The sequence below is a fragment of the Balaenoptera physalus genome (assembly GCF_965194825.1).
Source record: "Balaenoptera physalus genome assembly, chromosome: 15".
Classification (NCBI taxonomy): Eukaryota; Metazoa; Chordata; class Mammalia; order Artiodactyla; family Balaenopteridae; genus Balaenoptera; species Balaenoptera physalus.
The window spans coordinates 11,399,136-11,414,046 of NC_138894.1; the positions used below are offsets into that span (position 1 = coordinate 11,399,136).

General features: G+C 59.0%; 1 protein-coding gene across 3 annotated transcripts in view; it reads left to right on the top strand.

Annotated features, from left to right (window-relative positions):
- FAM178B (family with sequence similarity 178 member B) overlaps positions 1 to 12,022 on the top strand; it is a 101,262-nt gene extending 89,240 nt beyond the window's left edge. For all 3 annotated transcript variants that reach the window (XM_082427386.1, XM_082427384.1, XM_082427385.1), the window contains 3 exons: positions 9,731 to 9,808; positions 10,129 to 10,281; positions 11,629 to 12,022. In XM_082427386.1, the coding sequence (XP_082283512.1) occupies positions 9,731 to 9,808; positions 10,129 to 10,281; positions 11,629 to 11,661 (264 nt within the window). In that variant the 3' untranslated portion in view covers positions 11,662 to 12,022. The remainder of the gene's footprint in view (positions 1 to 9,730; positions 9,809 to 10,128; positions 10,282 to 11,628) is intronic.
- Positions 12,023 to 14,911: the final 2,889 nt, after the last annotated feature.

Genomic DNA, 14,911 nt, shown 5'->3' on the forward strand with positions numbered 1-14,911 from the left:
TTCCTCACCATGCACACGCCTCGCCACGCACATGGCCTGTGCTCCCGTCTCTGTGCTCGTGAGGCTTGTTTATAAGAGAAGTGCATGTGTGAACAGGGAAGGGGCGGGGTGTGCTCTGGGCTTGGCTGATGCTCCGGGTAAACCCCGCCCGGCCTCGCAGATTCCTTTGAACTCACGCCTGGCGTCTCTGCACATCTTCTGCAGAGGGCACGGGACTGCCGCGCATGTGTGTGTGCACGTGTCTTGTGCGTGCGTGTGTGTGTGTGTGTGTGTGTGTGTGTTGTGTGCATCTCCTGTATATCTTTATGGTGTCCCCATGTGTTAACAGAGTTGACAAACAAGTTTTACTGCTTTTACTCCTGCGCTGGCCTGTCCCTGTGTCGGGTGACCCTGCCAAGAGCTGCCTTACGTGACGGGGTGTGGCTGGGGAGTTTGGGGCTGCCCTCCGGCTCTCTGCACCCGCCTCTGCTCCCTGCACTCTCCCGCTGGCACTCGACACCAGCAGGGGGACGTGGACTCCCTCAGGTTTGGCTGGGGCACAGGCTCCTGGCCCTCGTGTCACCTAGAAGGACAGATGGAGCAGGAACCCCTCCCTCTCCCTCCACTCTCTGCCTTCTCCCCTGAACTGCCTGCCCCTTGCCCTGCACCTTAGGGAGAGCCACGCCCACAGGGCTGGGGACCTTGGTCAGGCCAAGATGAGGCGGACTGGGAGCAAACAGACTGGTTTTGGAGAATGGACAATGGCTACTCAGGACTCCCGAGTTCCTCCCCTGGCTGGTCTGTGGTGGGCTCCTCCTCCCGTCCTCCAAAATGAGGAACAGCTGGCATCTTTGGAAATAAACTTCAAAGAGGGGACCTCTGGGTAGCTGACCCTAAGGGGAGATCCGTACCCCAGATACACATCACAGCCACCTGAGTGGCCGCTGAGCCCCTTCATAGTGGGTACCTCTGAGCGTCTGAAGGCACATGGGGCGGGGGGCCCAGGCCAGCTTTGACTGACTCCCAGGAATTCTGGCTTCTTTGCAGGTGTATGAGCAGGGCTTAAAGTGATGTTGTTGAGCTGGGGAGGAGAGGCTTAGATTCTGCAGGCAGCTGTTGTTGAAGCCCAGCCAGCTCGAGTCCTCGGCAGCTCTGGCCTGCTCTCTGCCCTGCCCCACCCCAGGCTCAGTCCTCCTAAGGACCCTTCAAGGGTCCCTCCCGTAGGCACCATCCTTGCCCCATGCGGGTGACTCACCTGCTTCTGCCCTAAGACCCCCCTACCTCTGTCTCTCCATCCTTCAAGTCCTTCTGGACAGCTCGTGATCGTCTTTCTCCCATTCGTTCGTAGGAATAAGCGAACCTGAGTGCCTGTCACATCATATTCAAACCCCCCCATCCAGGGCCTTTGTCAGCTGGCCCTACTTCATCCATGCGGTTTTTCTCCTGTGCATCAGACCACTCCATTTGATTCCAGGCAATGGGTGTCTTTCCCAGAAACCCTCCGTTCTCAGGCCCATGTCTTTGCTCCTGCTGGTCCTCCTTCCTGGCGATGCCTGGCCTGTCTCTCCTGTCCTTGGATTCCGGTGGTCATTACAGTCTGTTCACGCAGCCAGTGGCTTGTCCACACATTGCTTCACACACCTGAACAGAGTCGCCTTTGAGGGTTGGGTCCAGGGCCTATCTCAACCACATGCTTCCATTAAAATGCCTGCCCTGAGCAGGTACAGTCTGGTGAGGGACGCTTCTCCCCTCTCCCCTGCACCCAGCCCCACGCAGCAGCCTCGGGAGTGTGGGCGGAGGAGCAGTGCCCGCTTGCGGGATCTTAGTTTCCCGACCAGGGATCGAGCCCGGGCCCCAGCAGTAAGAGGGCCGAGTCGCAACCACTGGACCACCAGGGAGTTCAGCAGTGCCTTCTAAGAGCCCTGTCTGAGCAGCTTGGGCTCAGCTCCCACTATCACGCACCTGAGCGGGGAGCAGGAGGGGTGTGTGAGGCCCCTCACTAGCTGTCCTCAGCCTGGAGGAGCAGTTGCCAGGCAGACCACGGCCCTCTCAGCTACTCTTCTGCTCGCCGCCTGTCCTGTCCCTTCTCACCCTGTCTTTGCCGGGACCCTGTAGTGACAGAAACACAAACACACGTCCCAGGAGGTCCTGGGACAGCTCATCAGGCTCAGCTGGACCAGGGCTGAGCAGTGTCGTGAAACCTCAGTGTTGCCCTCTGCATCTCTAGGCTCTGCCCTTTGGTGCGTTCCCAGGCAGCTTTCCCGCTGCTTCTGAGACACCCCGGGCTTATTTCCTTCCCTCTGCAACCCTAGCCAGGGGGAAAGAAAGAGCTTCTGTCCTGGATCCTAACAGAGTCCCAGAGTTGAGTCTCATTGGCCTGGCTTGGGTCATGTGCTCACCTCTAAGCTAATCACATAGCCAGGCATGAAGTGATTGGCCAGCCCAGGTCACTCATCTTTCCCTGGAGTCCGGGCTGAAGTCCCCACCGTGCGGCACCTTGGCCTGGGTGTAGGGGACGGGAGGCTGGGACTCGACAAAGGAGGGGGCAGGATCCTGGGCACCAGGAAGCCTTAGTGTCCGTGGCATCCCTTTGGTCTTCAGCCGTGGGCAGAGGCCTTGTTCTCTAACACTCACGGGAAGTATTAGGAGGGCAGTGCTTCCCAGGCGCTGGCCATGCCAACACGCCAGGAGACAATACAGAGAGTGAGAAAGATAAGAAAGAGAAGGGAGGAAGCCATTGCTTTTGAGGAAATGGCTTTTGAGGAAGCCACCGCTCCGTGGGGCCTCTCCAGCCCCTGCCAACACCCTGGCTGGTTTCAGGGGCTCCCTCCGGCACTGGAATCCGCGTACTGATGTACACGTGCACACCCAGGCGTAGATTCTCAAACACAGGCACCGAGAATGTCGTCCTCTCTGGGCAGCAGGCAGAGCTGGGTTTCCGTTCCAGATCCCCCTGGGGTCAGGGTCTCTAGTCCCAGCTGGAGGAGCAGGAAGGGCCAGCCAATCCCCGCCTGTCAAATCCCCCCCCCCGCCGCCACCCCATGGCCAGCAGGAAGCCAGAAAGGAAGGGTGGGCTGGGTGGGAGCACTCCAGCAGGGGTTTGCCTGTAGCCCCTCGGTTCCTCCCACCCACAGACATAGGAGGGGGGCAGATGCGCTGAGATAACCCCCTGCAGCAGGTCCACAGGAACAAAAAGCCCTCAGCCTTCCTGCTTTTGTCTCAGCTGCATCTCTTCCCCACCTGGCCCCGCTGTGCCACGGCCTCCTAGTTCCCTCCCCACCCTCAATACCAAGAGCAGGGGCCAGGGCTGCTCAAGGTCCAACTCCAAGTTCAGGATAGAGCTTAAAAAAAGAATACCTCTGTCCCTTTCAAGTGAGTTCAGGGTCTCAGGTCTCTGAACCCCCTTCCTCTGGGCAGCTAGAAGAGCAGGTGAGGGGCTCATCTTCTGAGGTACCTGTGGAGGGGGACCCATGCTGGGCCCCGAGGCCCTCTAGTAGCCTCAGCAGAGATATCCCATCTCTCCGCCCCGCTGGGGCCTTGAGACAAACTTTCTAGGCAGTGGCCGTTCGCAGCAGCTGAGCCGGAAGTCCTGGTCCTGTCCAGATGCTGCCAGCCTGTCTGCCATCAGCCTGTTGGCCTCATCCTGCTCCATGTCTAGGGCCCCACCCACCCCCACGCCTAAACAGGCACTTTCATTTACAGAACTGAGTGTCTGGCCTTGCAAGCCCCCGGGGTGAGTCTGGCAAGTCCTGCCTGTGACGTCTGTTCTCTGGCCTCTGTGCCCTGTGCTTCCACGGACCTGGGCTAGGAAGAGGTGCCATGTCACCATGTCATTTCCTAGTGATGTCGGTCATGTGTCCTTGTCATTTCCTTCTCTCTAGGACTTATGACGGATGACCTGTCCTGGTCAGTCACTTCCATACTCAGCTTTCCTGTGGGCACAGCCCTCTGCTTGCTGCTTTGGTGCTTGCCCAAGCCAAGGTCAGAGAGTGTAACCTTGGAGCAGGAGCAGCCTGGGCAAGGGGAATAAATCATGCAGTTAACTTGTGGGGCGGAAGAAGTTAGGAAGAAATAGCATCCTAGAGATGGTGGCAGGTGTCACACTCCAGGACAGGTCCAGACAGGGTTCGCCTAGAAAAACGCATCCCCTCTCATCCTGAGCTCTGGTGGACACACTAGCCAGACGAGCTTCAGTCTGTCACCAGTCTGAGGCTCTTGGCCTGGGGCCTGCAGGTAGCCCCACCTCAGGATTACTCATGACTGACTATTTTTGTGGTTATTTGCCCAGCGGGTGTGGATGGAGTACCTAGACCATGCCCTGGGGCTCAGGCCTGCTGCCCCGACTCTCCTCCCCAGGGGGGAGCCTCAGCCTCTCCCTGTCCTGCCTCTAGCAGGCCCTTGGGCCCTGGCTGTGCAATGCAGAAGGGCCTTGATCTCTCTCCAGGGTTAAATCCCCTTTAGGGAATACGCGCGCACGCACACACACACACACACACACACACGCACAGCTTGTTCAGCTTAAGGGAACCCGTATAGATGTTTGCATCAGGCCTAACACTTAATGGAGATGGTCATGCAGTCAGGGGACCTCTCCAGGCTCAGCTTCCACATCTACTGAAAGGGAAGGTCAGCAGGACCTCTGTGGGAACCCTCTGGGTCAGGGCACTGTGCAGTAGTGCTATAGGGTTCAATTTGGTAAAAGGAGAAAGAAAGGAAGGAAGGAAGGAAAGAAGGAAGGAAGGAAAAGAATTCATCAGGGTCCAGCTCTAGCCTTGGGTTTGAAATGGCCCAAGGCAGACCAGCACGGCTTCACTCTTTCCCAGACTTCATTGGTTCTAGAACTGACCTTCAGCGCGTGTGTTTGCAGCGAAGTGTCTCTGAGGGAACAGAACCCCTGAGCAGACCCACACGTGGCAATGACAGAACCTATGGCAGAATTCTCCTGCTGGACCTCCAGGCCTTCCAAACGGGGCTGAGAGCAGCCCAGCCAGGCTGTGGCTGAACGCAGGTCCCCCAGGACAGCCCCCCCCACAACCCCAGAGCCTGTGAGCCTGGAGAGGTGAGGCCAAGGGAGGCTGCTCTGGGGTCCTGGCATCCCGGGCAAGGAACCGGCCAGCAGTTGGCCTTGAGGGCCAGCTTGCTGCGCGAGAGCCGGCGACATCTGCAGTGTGAGCCCCTGGGCCCCCTCAGCCTGGCTGGAAGGCTGTGTCCTTTGAGTCAGTGTGTCCTCCCCAGCAGGTGTTCCTGGGTCAGCCTTAGTTCTCCCCCCACCCACCCCCCATGCTCCATGGCAGCTGCCCCAGAGCCTGGCTGGACCTGCTCCCCCAGGACCCTCCAGCCAAGAGCAAGATCTGCCATCCCCCGCCTCCCTTGCACCCCCCCTGCCCCCCCACCGGGCTGGCAGCCTCCAGGGAGAGTGCAGGGTTCGAAGGGTTGCCTCGGGTGAGCCTGCACTCTTGGTCGGACCTGAGGTGGGAGAAACTATTATGTTCTGGCCAGAGCGAGTGGCTTCCTGGGAGATCCTCTCCCTCCCCCTCTCTGCCCTTTCTTAGCGTAAATAACCCACAGCCAGCTCCCTTGGCATTAGCTAGAGGGGAATTTTTCTAAAGGATGAAGTTCCTGGGAACCGTCCACCCTTTTTCCCTTTCGTCTCATGACGAAAGCTCTGCACACCAAGACTTGGCTGGCGGTTCCCGGGTCAGAACTAGCTGGACCAGAAAAGGAGACACTGGCCTTCCCCTCCCCTGGCCCCTTCGCGGGTGACAAGCCCAGTGGGCTGTCTCTTATCTCTCTGCCTTGTCATCCTTCCCCAGGGAGAGGATGGGGCCCCGCCTCCAGGCTCTAGAGCCAGGAGGGAGGCATCCTGCACAGAACTTCTCAGAAAAGTCTGTCTTGCAGACTCCAGGGAGAGACCCGGAAGGTGGAGCTGCAGGCCCTGCTGGCAGCAGCGGGAGGGGACTGTCCTTTCCTGTCGGCATTGGGTTCGGGCACGTCCCATGCCTCAGACTCTGCCTCTCCCCAAGTCGTTGACTGAGGTTTCCTGGCCCCATTTCCCTTGGGGGCTTCCCAGCCTCCACTCACGCCCCAGTCGGGAGGTGCTGGGTGACCTGAGCTGGGGAGGACCCGTTCTACAGACAAGATGCCCAAGCTTGGATGGATATAGCCCCCACTCAAGGTGTGCCCCTGCACTGCTCATTAGCCCTGAAGCCACCCGGCACCCTCCCCTACACACATACATACCCCCGCCCGCCCGTAGGGACTTGGAAGGGGCCTCAGACAGGAGGAAGGGCCACCTTGCACTGGCCCCGCCGATGCCTGGCCTCTGCCCAGCCTCCCTTTCCAGTATCTTGAAAGAGAAGACAGAGCCCCACGTTTCTGTGGTGCCAGCAGGACAGGAACGGGCTTGCTGAGTTCAGGAACTGGTCACAGCACAACTGGAGCAGGAAACGCAGCTCTCACACCTGGCTGTTGACTGAGCGTCCTACCCTGCCTCCCGCCCGCCCCTGCCTGGCTCCTGGGCCAGCCCCTGCCCTCCCCACCGGAGGAAGTTTCCAGAGGAAGGAGACCCAGGTTCAGCCTCCCCCAGCCTGCTAGAGCCCCAGTTTCTGCTCATGTTCTGCTTCTCTGACCTTCACAGAAACAGGGCCTGGGAGAGGAGGGTTGAGGTGCAGGAGAAGCCTGGCGTGTCCCCGGCGCCACGGTCTGTCCCTTTGTCTGGACGAGAGCCGAAGGACCCTCTCTCACCTCTCCTCATCCTCTCCTCAGGGCAGAGACGGCGGGGAGGAGTGGTCTGGGCGACTCTGCTGATAACGAAGCCCTTTTCCCCAAAGCGGGGAGAATGCTCCCAGCCCTCCTTCCAGGTAGTGGGCACGGTTCCCCCGGACCCGCACCCGCCCTTTGGACAGTGTGGTTAATAGGGCTCTTCTTCAGAACTACCTCTTCCTTCTTGCTATTCTCCCCCCCCCCCAAAAAAAACCCGTATTCAGAATAGTTTTCCGGGGATTTTCCCTCCAGATTCAGTTATGGGAATCGGCATTAAGAATGAAGTTGTGAAACCCGTACACACGTAGCCGCTCTTTTCTCTCAGTAAATCCCCACTGCACAGGCTTTCCTCCAGGGCGCTCCTCAGATCCCAGGCCCACCCTCACCACGCCTCCCTGCCAGGAAGACACATTCTGCAGGGGAGGGGGGATCAGGGGGCTGGGGGCCTGGCCAGGGCCTCCACCTGAGCCCGCGGCCCAGCGCCTCCGCGCCCCCTTCGGTTGGGGGAATGTTTACAGGTGAAAGGTCCTTCTCTCCCCTCTGCCACAGCCCTCCCGGGCTTTCACACCCACCCCGCAGACAGGCCCCCCTCCCGGCCGCCACCCAACGGCTCCATCGCCCTTGGATATTTTCTTTGGCTTCTGTCACCTCTCACCATCAGCTTGCTCAATGCCCCTCTCTCGAAGAAGGTGCTTCCCAAGGTCACGTCCCTCTCGCCTGCCCCACACCTACCCCAGACCCACCTGGGCTCAGTCGTTTATCATTGGCATTGTCTTGTTTAAAATTAACTAAAACTTTTTTCATTATATTCTGATTATATGAGTAAAGTACACACATTGTAAAGAAATAATCTTAAAGACAAAAAAAAGAAAAAAGATGAAGGAGGAAGTGTAATCCTTCTGAGAGCCGCGTTTTCACTTCAGTGGATTCCATCCCAACGGGTTCTATCCCCTGCTTCCCCGAAGTGCCCCCAGTCTGTCCTCCACAGCCCAGGCTCCCTGCTCCAGAGCAGCGTTGAGTGGCCTCCACTGCCCACTGCCTGGTCCCTCTGCTGCCAGCCCAGTCCCCAGGGCGCCCCTCTTCCCCCGCTGCAGCCCAGCTCGTGCCCCAGCGGCGGTCAGTCCCCCAGCGAGTCCTGCCTCTGTTTCTTGCCATCAGCCTGGGATCTGTCTGGTGGTGTAATGTTGGCTGTGCCCCACCCGCACAGGGCCACTTCACCTCAAATCCTACGGCTCCTTTGAGACCTGGTTTAGTCACTTCCTCCCTGAAGCCCTCTCAGCTGCACACCACCACCGCTCCCCACCTCCCCAGAAAAGCCAGAAGGACCCTTTGTCCTCCTGGTCCATGGGAAAGCTGAGATTCGGTGTTCAGTGTCAGTAACCAAATGATTGCCTTCCTGAAGCATCTTTTCCCCTCTGACGTCTGAGTGTGTGTGGCTGTGTCTTAGTTAAGGTACAGTGTCTAGCACACAGGCTTGAGCCTGCCTTAGGGGGTTGGGACGGCGGGAAAGAGCCGTTTGCCACCACTGCAGAGTTCAGGAGTTCCGAAAGCAGTCGGCCTCCCGAGGGCAAGGCCAGGCTGGGGAAGGGGAACCCAGCGGGTGGACCCTGCTCACGGAGGCTGGATCTTCCCCAGCCTGGGGCAGTGCCGCCTGGAGGCACACCCAGTGGGCCCCCTGCTTTTCCCCACTGCCAGGTGCCGCGCCGCCCAACCCAGCCAGCCTGTGGGATCAGCCACCTGCGGGCCTCAGCTGCTGTGCTGAAGAACAGGCTGGCTCCTGGGCAGGGCAGGTGCCGCTGGAGGAGGGGGGCCGGTGGCCTGTGGCCTCAGGATTTTGCACGTGGTGTTTGAGCTGGAGAAGACTACACTCCAGAGTGTCTGATGCCCTCAAAAACGGTTCTAGTTTCTGCCCTAAGGAGGCTGCTGGGTCTGTGCAAAGAGGCTGTGACCGTTTCTGGGGCACCACCAGGTGCTCTAAAGGGGGAGGATGATAAGGGCAGGGGAAGTGGGGGGACAGGGGAGCCTTGGCTGGCTCTGAGCTCCAACCCCATTATCACCAAACTGGAGCCCTGCTGGCCATCTCTAGAGCCTGCCTCTCCCCTCCCAGCTCAGCCTCAGGGCTGGTTATCTGCCACAGGCATGATGGTGGGGTGCTTCCTGCCACCCTTCCTATCTTAGGAGGGGTCTGGAGGGGACAAAGCAGCAGGCATTTGGGGGGAGTGGGGGAGGGGTATGCCCACTGAGTGCCAGGAGCAGGCTGTCTTCACAGCAGGAGCCTCGCCTGTCTTTGGGGTGGGTGCTACCCGTACTTCGTTTTCTCTGCACAGCAGGTGAATGTCTCATAAATGAATGGGCACCAACAGAGTCCAAGGGCACCCCGGGATCAAACTTAGCCTCTGATCACATAGAATCGGCCTTCGTCCTGTTTTCACCCCCTTGGTGTCCAGGGGGCAAGAGCGAGGGCATGAGTAGGTGGGTAAGGTGGGCAAATGCTCAACCAGACCTCCTGCCCTTTGTCCCCCTCCCCTCGCCAGCCTCCTCCGGTCAGCACGGTGGGAGTGTCTGGGCTGAGCTGCACATCTGTCTATGCAGGGGTGTCCCCCCAGGCTGAGCTGGGCACCCATGGGGGACCCGTGTACGCATATAGTGGGCAGTGGCATCCGGTCACAGTGCTCACAGGCGTGGGTGCCTCAGGGAGCAGAGCAGAGACCTCGGGGACCACAGGCACCAGGCAGAGCTCAGAGTGGACAGGCCCCTCTCGCCCACGGGCTTTCTCCTCTGGAGCCGCAGGACGGGGCTGGGTGACAGTGTGGATTTCTGGATGGCAGGGATTTCTTCTTTTTCTGAGGGGAGGGAGCACGGTCATTCCTCAGGGGCAGAGCTCTGAGGGAGCGGGGCCCTCCCTCCTTGAAGACACCTCCCCAGACACTGTCGCAGGGAGCCCAGGGCTGGGCCGGAGCTGCAGTCAGGGAAGCCTGTCTCTCCCCAGGTCTGCTACCTGTGCCACAGCCTCCTGACGCTGGCTGGGCTGGTGGTCAGCTGCCAGGACATTACTCCAGACCAATGGGTGAGTCTCCCAAGAGGCTGGGCTGGGGCCGCTGGGGGAGGAGCCCAGCCCGCTGCCAGGAACTGAAAGGAGTGGGAGGCTGAGAAAGAAGCAGGCCTAGGGGAGCCGGCCTCGTCCTCCTCCCAGCGTCCCACCAGGCCTTCCCAAGGGATACTGACCCGTGCCCCCAGATACCCCGTGCCTCCCCTCCCTTTCCTGCCTGACTTCTGAGCAGTCACTCAGACCCGTCCTCCTCTTTCTCCGATTTTGTGCTCCCCTCCCCGACTGTGGCTGCCGGGCCTGTGCCCCGCCCTCCCCCCCTCCCCCCACGGCCTCTGCAGGGAGAGCTGCAGCTGCTGTGCATGCAGTTGGACCGCCACATCAGCACTCACATCCGGGAGAGCCCCCAGGACATGTACCAGACCAAACTCAAGGACCTGGCTGCCCAGACCTACATCCGCTGGCAGGAGCTGCTGGCCCACTGCCAGCCCCAGGTGGTGCCCACACCAGCCCCCAGGCTTGGGAGGGGAGGGAAGTGGTCAGGCGGCTGACCGGAGCCCTCAGTGTGTCCGCCCCCTCTGCAGCTGCCGGGTCCTGGCTGGAAGATGGGGGCAGAGGGCAGTGCGGGGAGACGCGTCCTTGGTGGGCCATCGCCATTATTACCGAGAGTCAGAGGCCCCGTGTGGGAGTGCGGTGAGGGAGGCACAGAGCAGCCGACTCCTGGGTGAAGGCAAAGAAAAACTTCACCCCGGAGAGGGAAGAGCCTGGGCCACAGGGCCAGTCTGTCGTGAGCTGTGCCAGGAAGGGGCAGCAGAGGCACCAGCTGTCCACCCTCTGCCCAGTTGTCCTGTGGGCCTGAGGCTGGCCTCCCACTCTGCTGGGGGGAACACGCCCAGGCTGCCCTGGTCCCTCCAGTTTTTGTAGCAACAGCCCTCACGCTCCTGACTCCCTCAGACTCCCTGGGTAATAAATATTCATAGCTAATGTTTATTGAATAAAGACCCTCTTCTACGTGAATCCACGTAACCTCCATGAGGCAGGTATTGTTATGATCCCATTTTACAGATGAACAAGCTAGCCAGAGTCACTGAGAGGTTAAATAGCTTGCCCCATCATGCAGGCCGGGGCGTGCAAATATCAGAACCAGGGCGCAGAACCAGCCTGACTCGCAAGCCTGCACACTTACACACAGTCCAGCCCCTGCTCTGGCAGCCTCCCTTCTGGCCTCTGTCCGTTCCTCCAACAAGCAGCCCTCCCACCCCCTCGCCCCCAGCCCTGGATGCAGATGAGCTGGGTCTCGTAAAAACTCTTTCTCCAACCCCCCTCCCAATGCTCCCGGGCTCCCAACTTGCCTTTCCTCTGACTCCCCTCTGCTTGTCCTTCCCCCGTAACCTCTGACTTGGGGCTGACACATCAGCCACAGGCTGTGGCTTGGGTCTCAGATTTCACAAGTCTCTGAGAAAGCTGGAGAGCAGACCTCACCCTCAACCCCTAAGGAACTAGATCACACTGGTCTCTGGTGAGAAGCAGTGTGTTTGTCATGAAAAGAAGGAAAAGTGGTTCGTGGCCTGGCCGAGCCAGGGGGCAGGTCCCACCTTCCTCTCACACCGCCCTGGGCCTGTGAACAGGCAGTAGAGAGAACCAAGGCAGAGCTGTGGTTGAGTGGCCTGTTGACCTGCCACGTCCTCACCTGGCCTGGGAGCCCCAGGAGCCTTGTGGCTCAGCACCTGGCACGGAGGAGGCCTTAGTGGAAATTCAAGGGATGCTGGAGCGCCAGGGAGCATCACATCGGGCCCTACCTGGGCCCAGACCGTCACACCCTGCTTTTCTCTTTGCCACAGACCCGGTACTTCAGCCCCTGGGAAGACATCTAATGGAGCGGGGCAGGGGTGCCCCAGTGCTCCTGGCTCTGGCAGGAAGTGAACATGGCCCAGGTAACTGGAGGCGTGAAGAATGGAGGCCAGGGGAGGACCAGCCAGCTGAAGCAAGCACCTGCCTCCCCCGCTGCCCTGAGCCCCCTCCAGGCAAGGGTCCTGCCTCTCGCTGCCTGGCTCACCTCTCAGCTCTCCTTCCCTTCCCCACCGTCTCCTCTCCCCAAGACCTTTGTCTCCAAAGCTCTGGTTTCCCTGGGCCTCCTGGGTCCTCCGGCCACCATCCTCCCCACCCTCCTTCCCCTCTCTGTGTGTCCCTAATGTGAGGGTTCTTTGTGCACGCTAAAGTCTCATTTCAGCATCATTGGTTACAAGAGTTCCTTCAGTCCCTTACTGAGGGCCCGTGCTCAGCGTCCAGTTTCCTGACTTCTCGCTTACACTTTGCAGAATTCTCACCCCAGGCAGTCATGTGCCCCGCCCCACCCCCTGCAGCTGAGGGCTGTTTGTAAACCTTCAGGGAGGGGCAGTTCTGGCTGTGGCCTGAGAGCTCTCAGACACCCAGAGAGCAGGGATGGGGAACGTTTGTTTGGACCGGTCTGGGACCACTCCCCACGCCCCGCTGCCACTGGGGAAGAGCCACGGAGTGAGATGGTAGCTCAGGGCTGTAATTACACTTAATTCAGTTTATTGTTGAGCTCTGAAATCAACTCCCAGACTTAGGAGTTGGGCATGGGGAGCAGTGCCGAAAGATAGTTCCCAATACTTTTTGTTTTCCCTCTGCCTTACGCAAGATCAGTTTTGTGGGCCCTGATCCCTAAACGGGTGCTGGACGTCTTTGACCTGCTCCCCTTGAGAAGTGAGTGAGCCTTCGGTACCCCCAGGAGATCTTTGGGTATCACTTTCTCTTTCTGTCCACACGTCCAACCCTGAGAATCCATTGCTAGTCCCTGACCCCTCCTGACTCCTTTCTGGGTTGGGATGGGGTTTTGCAGGGGCCACAGGAGGTAGATAGGAAGTAGCAGAGGATGAGCCCTGCCCACTGGGCCTGTGCCCATTCCTCAGCTCAACCCTAGCATCTGCCAGTGGAACTTCACCATGGCTGGTGCTTGTGACTTTCTCTGTTTATTTGTCCCTCTCCTTTGTTCTTTCACACCACGGGGGTCAGGGTAAGGCAGGTTAAGTAGGAAACTCCCCCAAAATAAAGGACCTTCAGGCCAAGTGCCTCAATTTGCAGCCCCAAAGTGTAGCCCATTGCTTCCTGGGCCTGTTTTGGAGGCTCTCGCTGGGTGCCCAGAATGCTGGGAGCCAAGGCAGATCTATAATTCAGAGGGCATGGGCACACGGCAGAGGGCCGGGTACCATGTCTCCCTGCCTCTCTGCCTTCGCCAGGTGAGAGGTGGAAGAAGCTCTCTGCCAGGGAAGCTTGGAGGCCCAGGCGGCTTGCCTGAGAGTTCTGGTTTCTGTTCCTGGCCACATCACAGGCCCCCTCGGCCAGGGCACCACTGAGGCCCCAGCGGCATCAGGTAGGCGTGAGATCCTCCGATAACAGAGCGGGGGCTGTGCTGAGCCACCTCCTTCACCCTCCCTCGGGGCTGCCCCTGCCCCCGACGCCGCACATCCTGACGGTTAATCCTCGGCTATCCAGTTTGCTCTGGAAACGTGGAGATCACCTTTGAAATTTCCTTTCTTCAGTTTGCTCTGGAAACCTGGAAATCACCTTTGAAATTTCCTTTCTTCAGTTTGCTCTGGAAACCTGGAAATCACCTTTGAAATTTCCTTTCTTCGTTCTCGCCGCCAAGGGCAGAGAAGGAGTAGGGAGGCCTAAGAGTCTGAAGCGGGGAGTTTCCAATTCTCGAAGCTGCCCCTACTGGGCTCTGAGAAAGGGTTCGAGCGGTCCAGTGGTGCAGGCTTCTGGAGCCCTCCTGCCCAGGCCCGGTTCTCGTGCACTGCCCCCCTCCGACCCTGCTCCCGAGCACACTCACCCCCAGGAGAGAAATAGATGCCAAGGAGAGAGGAGGTGTTGGTGACAGCTCAGGCCCTCCAGAGGCCTCCCTGTAACCTGAGCAGAGGTGTGCACTTTGAGGTCACCCAAGGGCGTACGGTGTCCCCCGGGACGTGTAATGGGCCCTCTCTGGAACTGGCTGGGAGCTGACCAGATCTAAAACCAGTCCGGGACCAGTTAGAGAGCCAGCCTCTAGGCCAAGAATTCCACAGTGATGCTGGCAACTTCACCACATACTCTTTCCAGATCCCTAAGCCCCTGGGAAAAGGCTGAGGGATATCCTGGTGGAAGCCACTGGAAAAGCAGCATCCGGGGCTGTGATGACGGATGTTTTCCTGCTTCCTTTGGCGACGGTGGTAGGGAGGGGCTGGAAGGGAAAGGCTTCCCAGGTGGACGGCTTTGATAACTCTCCTTTAGGAGGAAGTGGAGAGAGGAAGTCCTTTTCCTATGTCCCCACTCCCCTCGGTCCCCAGGCCCTCAGAAAGGCCCCTGAAGGGTGGCTGACCCAGGCTTTTTCATTTCCCCCCTGTGGGTTGACAGCAGCTCCTGACTCCCTTGGAAGTCGGCCAGGCAGTGTTGACTACACGAACCCCACTGTGACCCCTCAGCCCCGCCCTCACCCCCCCTCAGAAAGCACCCTCAGGAGAGCTGGAGTTCACAGGAGGGGCACCATGGCACATGACCAAGGTGTGGGAGTGAGGGGGGCCTTGCTTTCCAGAGAAGACTCTTGGGTCCATCTCTAGGGGCCGGACTGAGCTGCCAGTGGGTCCTCAGAGAAACTCGGGGGGCATTTAGCACATCTGCCTTTTCTTGGCCACAAGCGGTTGAACGAATGGGGAAAGTAAGAGGGTCTGTCAAGGCCTAAGGCCTGAAAAGTGGATACCTTCCATAGAATGTGATAGGCCCTGAGGAGGCTTGATATACCTATACACAAGCCTTTTTTTTTTTTCCAGTTATTAGTAACTTTTTTTCTTCTTAATTTAAGACCCAGGAATCCTCATTTTTGACCAGTTGTGCTTTTATTTTAAAGTATGAATCATGAGCAAGTAGTCATGCAGGAAACTTTATCCCCTGCCCACCCACCCACGGAAAAGGCCAGCGCCGGAAAGGAACAGAATGCAGCAGAAAGTGAGCGAAGGTGGAAAAGGGGAGCAGGCAAGCTGCAGCCTTATCTTTGAGGAGCGCTTGGGAGGGAAGGGCTCCGGAGTCTGTTAGCAGGAACGGAGAAGCCGGCCCTGAGGTACAGAAGAT